The sequence below is a fragment of the Ursus maritimus genome, unplaced genomic scaffold, assembly GCF_017311325.1.
Source record: "Ursus maritimus isolate PB19 unplaced genomic scaffold, ASM1731132v1 scaffold_6, whole genome shotgun sequence".
NCBI lineage: Eukaryota > Metazoa > Chordata > Mammalia > Carnivora > Ursidae > Ursus > Ursus maritimus.
In genome coordinates this window covers 71,983,516-71,987,899 of record NW_024426774.1, presented here as the reverse complement: position 1 = coordinate 71,987,899, position 4,384 = coordinate 71,983,516, and the positions used below count along the sequence as shown (strand labels likewise).

At 60.6% G+C, this 4,384-nt stretch overlaps 1 protein-coding gene across 1 annotated transcript; it reads right to left on the bottom strand.

Annotated features, from left to right (window-relative positions):
* Positions 1–1,009: 1,009 nt before the first annotated feature.
* Positions 1,010–4,097, bottom strand: SIX2 (SIX homeobox 2). Its single transcript, XM_040622880.1, has 2 exons — positions 3,538–4,097; positions 1,010–1,340 (listed from the first exon to the last, which is right to left on the bottom strand). Exons 1-2 carry the CDS (start codon positions 4,095–4,097, stop codon positions 1,010–1,012), a joined length of 891 nt encoding a protein of 296 aa, XP_040478814.1.
* Between the last annotated feature and the right edge of the window lie 287 nt (positions 4,098–4,384).

Here is a 4,384-nt window from a genome sequence, read left to right as displayed (position 1 = left end):
CCAGAACGGTCTACCCGGGGTGTCGAGTCCCTGTAGGGAAATCAGACACGGCTGCACTCCCGGATCACGGGCCTTGTGGTATATATCCATATATATATATTTATGATTTCTAATTTTATTATAAAATAAAAGCAGAAATATTTCCCGAAGAACATTCACATGAGGGCATAACAGGGAGACAGCAAGTCCGAGGCTCGGGAGGCACACTCTGCCGGCACTGTGGCCACAGTCCCGGGAGGAAGAAGAGAGAGCTTGTCGGGCCTCACCGAGAGAAGGGGAGGGGCAAGCGGCAAGGGCGCACTCAGAGGCCTCGGTGCTGCGGTCCTTTCTTTCACTTAAGTTACTAGCTGACACCTGCAGCCCCGCTGAACCCTGGGGAGGGCCTCCGCAGAAGGCCTGGTTCCTCTGCTCTTCCCCCTGCCACGTCCACCCGGGAAAGTGAGGGAGGAGGACACAAAGAGACGTCTGGGCATGAGGAGAAAGGCTGAGGGGTACAGACCCTGGGGCCAAGACTGCAAGAGGCTGGCCAGAGGAAAAACGGAAAAACAGAATGGAGAAACAGAAACCTATTGAGGGGTGACACGCCAGAAATATAGAGGGATGGGGAACCGGGAAAGCAAAAAGGGGCGGGAGAGAAGACAAGAGAGAAGGAAGGGAGAGGAACTGGAAGAAAGAGCAAGGAAGGCAAGGGAAGGGAAGGGAAAAGAAAGAAGGGATGAGAAGGTCGGGAGAGAGAGTATGAGAATGGTGTATAATTTATTCCCTTCCCGGGTTCAAGTTCGGGTCCCTGGCCTCCAAACGATCTCAGAAGCAACTTGTTGAAAACAAATCCCGGACAAAGACCAAACCAAGGAGCTATCCACCCTGCCCGGGCCGGCGGTTCTGCCCGCTCAGCGAGCAGGGCTTTCAGTACCTGGTGGGGCCGCCGGCGCAGGGCGCCCTCCGGACACCGTCTCTCCGGTCCCCAGCGCCGAGCCCGGAAGGCGAGCGCGTCGAGGCAGGCGGGGCTCTACGAGCCCAGGTCCACGAGGTTGGCCGACATGGGGTTGAGGATGGAGTCCTGCAGGCCGTGGTGGTGCTGCAGCGGGTCCGCGCCGCCTCCGCCCGGCACGGGCACGGGTACGGCGCTGGGGCCCGGAGGGTGGCCCAGGCTGTGCAGGGACGGCAGCCCGGGGGGCGGCGGCGGGCTGAGCAGCAGCGCGGGGCTGGACGACGAATGGTCTGGCGTCCCCGACGGCGTCTTCTCGTCCTCCGAGCTGCCTAGCACCGACTTGCCGCTGCCATTCAGAGACGCAGCCAGCGGGTTGTGGCTGTTGGAGTTGGAGTTCTCGCTGTTCTCCCTGCAAGTGCCGGAGCAAAGCAGCCGGGTCAGCGGGGAAACCGAGGCCGCTCGGCGCCGCCGCGTCACCCAGAGCCAGACCCCGTCGCTCGCCTCCGCGCCAGAGCCGCCCGGTGCTGCCTGCGGGTATTTTCGGTTTCTACCATTTTCTTGGCCTGGCCCGGGGCTCTCGTGCTTTCTGCCAGTTCTCTTAATAGCTCAATACAAGAGTTCTCTCTCTTGTCCTTTTCTCTGTGTCGTCTCTATCCCGCCCTCCCCACCTCTCCTGTTCTTAACCTCTTGAATATCTTTCCTGTTCTCTTTACGTCCTGCCCCCCTCCGCATTCACTGAGTTGCTAACATTTCTTTGCCAGAGAAGAGTGCCCCGGGAGCAGGGCTCGGTGGAGTTGGGGAAGAAGGAGACAGGGAGGAAGGGAAGATGCCTGGAATTTCAGATTCTTGGCTCCCCGAGCCAGGGTTGCTGAGTAGAAGTTGGGCCAGGAGAGTGAGGGCCCCTATATCCTAGGCTGAGGGCCCCGTTTGAAGTTAGGGATCTCACAGGCCTTCACCTCCCATTGCTTTTCTCCGTTTAAGGGAAATCTCTGATTGGGGGTCAGGTTCCTGGAGCTAAGGCTCCTTTCTTTCTAGATCCAAACTTGCAGGTCTTTTGAGAGCTGTCCTTGCTGGGCCTAAGGACAAGGCCCCAAGGAAGCAGCACTCCCTTCCCCTGGTGGCACAGTGCAAACTTCAACTGGGAGACTGGAAGCTGGGGGCTTGGAGGGCAGCCCTTGGGAGAAGAATGGGGGGGATTACTAATCCTGGCCTAGACTTTTCCATCATACAGAAACTGAGGGATTCTGCAGCCCTCACCTGGGGCCTTGCCTGAGAACGTAGTTCTTCAGGAGCCTGGATGCATGCCAGGCCGGGTAGAGGGGAACCCCGGCAGCGAGAACCCACCTCCTGCTCTGCCTTTGACTATCAGCCCGGACCAGATCTGCAGATTTGGAATCTTGGGTAGATTTTCTCTCCACTGGCTTCCCAAGACCTTTTCTTTCTGTTTTCCTGAGAGGGAACTTCCCATATGCCTGGCAGCGGAGACCTTACAACTGTACATACCCCAACCTCATTGTCTGGGAGGCCAGGGTGGGCCTGAAGCTCCCCCTTCCACTTCCAGAGATCTGGTTCCACTGTTCAGCAACAGCCCCCCCCCCGCCCCCAATCATTTACTCTGGGCTGCTCACACTCCATACCCCATCAACCCCAGGTGACTTGTTATGCTGGATTTCTGTTCCCATAATCGGTTTTTCTCCCATTCCCTTCTTCCTATTTGGGGTTCAGAGGAGCCACAGACTGGCAGCCACAAGGGCCTAATGGTCAACTGTTAGGCTAGATCGGGAAGTCCTGGTTTCCTTGAGGACAAGCAACTCTCAGCCCTTCTATTGCCCTCAGTTCACCCCAGACCTACTGACCTCCCCCCTAAAGACTGTAGGGCCTGAGGGGAGAGGAGTCAAGAGCTTGGCAGGCCAGGGAAGGGTTGCTGGGTCCGAGAAGGCAGGAAAAAGGGGCATGTGTTTCTCTTTTGCTCTCCTACAGCTGACACTTCCTCCCCGTCTTGCTTCACTTGGTCCTTTCTATGCAGGATAAAAGACTCTCCCTATCAACTTCCATATCCAGACAAGGAATATTCTTGCCCAGGCCCCTCCACATCCAGGTCACACCAGGAAAGTATCAATCCCAGTCCTGACCCCTAATCACACTTCGGCCTAGAGCTGAGTAAGGCGAACAGGAAGTTCGGGGAAAGTGCCCATGAATTCGCACAGGCAGCCCCAAATCTGCAGCCCGATAGTCCCGATAGTCCCGGGTCGAAACCCCTCTGTCCTTCGGAAGACCGTCAGACCTGCCTGCTGTGTCCCCCTTGCACGGGATCCAGCCACTGTCTTGCTTTCGCCCCAGAGTTCGCTGCCTCTCCACTTTTGTTCCCAAGCGACCAGGGAGTTAGTTGACAACTTCCCCGATCGCTTTGCCCGCTTTAGACAAATTTCTGACCTCTCGGTCTCCCGCAAGACCTGAACACCGGCAGGGTCAGAGGAGGCTGCAGCTGGGCCGTGGCAGGGACGGAGGACCCAGTTTAGGCCTCTCCCAGAGGGGCTGTGCACAAGCCCTGCGACCCCCTCCCTGGAGCCCGGGGCAGCTGGCGCCTAAGTTCTACTTACTCGTACCTTTCTTTGGCCTCAGCTGCCCGGTCGCGCTGCCGCCGGTTCTTGAACCAGTTGCTGACCTGCGTGGTGGTGAGGCCCGTGGCTTCCGCCAGCTCGCGCTTCTCGCGCGGTGAGGGGTAGGGGTTATGCGCATACCACTCGCGCAGCACGCTGCGACTCTTTTCCTTGAAGCAGTAGCTGGTCTCCTCGCCGTCCCAGATGGAGCGCGGCAGCGGAAACTTGCGGCGCACGCGGTATTTGCCCACGGCGCCCAGGGGCCGGCCGCGCAGCTTCTCCGCCTCGATGTAGTGCGCCTTGAGCCACAGCTGCTGCAGCTTGGCGTGGTTGTGCGGCGAGAACTGGTGGCTCTCCAGGATCTTGTAGAGCTCGCGGAAGTTGCCGCGGTGGAAGGCCACCACCGCCTTGGCCTTGAGCACGCTTTCATTCTTGTGGAGGTGCTCGCAGGCGGGCAGCGACCACAGGAAGCGGCCCAGCCGCTCGATGTTGCCGCCCTGCTGCAGCACCTCGCACACGCACGCCACTTGCTCCTGCGTGAAGCCGAAGGTGGGCAGCATGGACATGGTGCCGGCTGCGCCCCCGCCCGCCCGCGCGCGCCCTCACCGCGCTGCGCAGTCCGGCATGGGCGCCTCCCCGCCGGGCCGTCCGGGCCGAGAGGCGGGCGGGGCGGCCCCCCTGGCCCCGCGCGGTCTCCTGGCGAACTCCGAGTCACTGCAGTCCGTCCCCGCGCCGGCCGCGGCTCCCGCGCTCCTCCGCGCCCCCGCCGCCTGCGCGCCTTGCCTGTGCCCTCGTCCAAGCCCGCGGGCCGCCCGGGGCGCCGCTCCGCATGCTCCGCGCCCGCCCGCCCGCC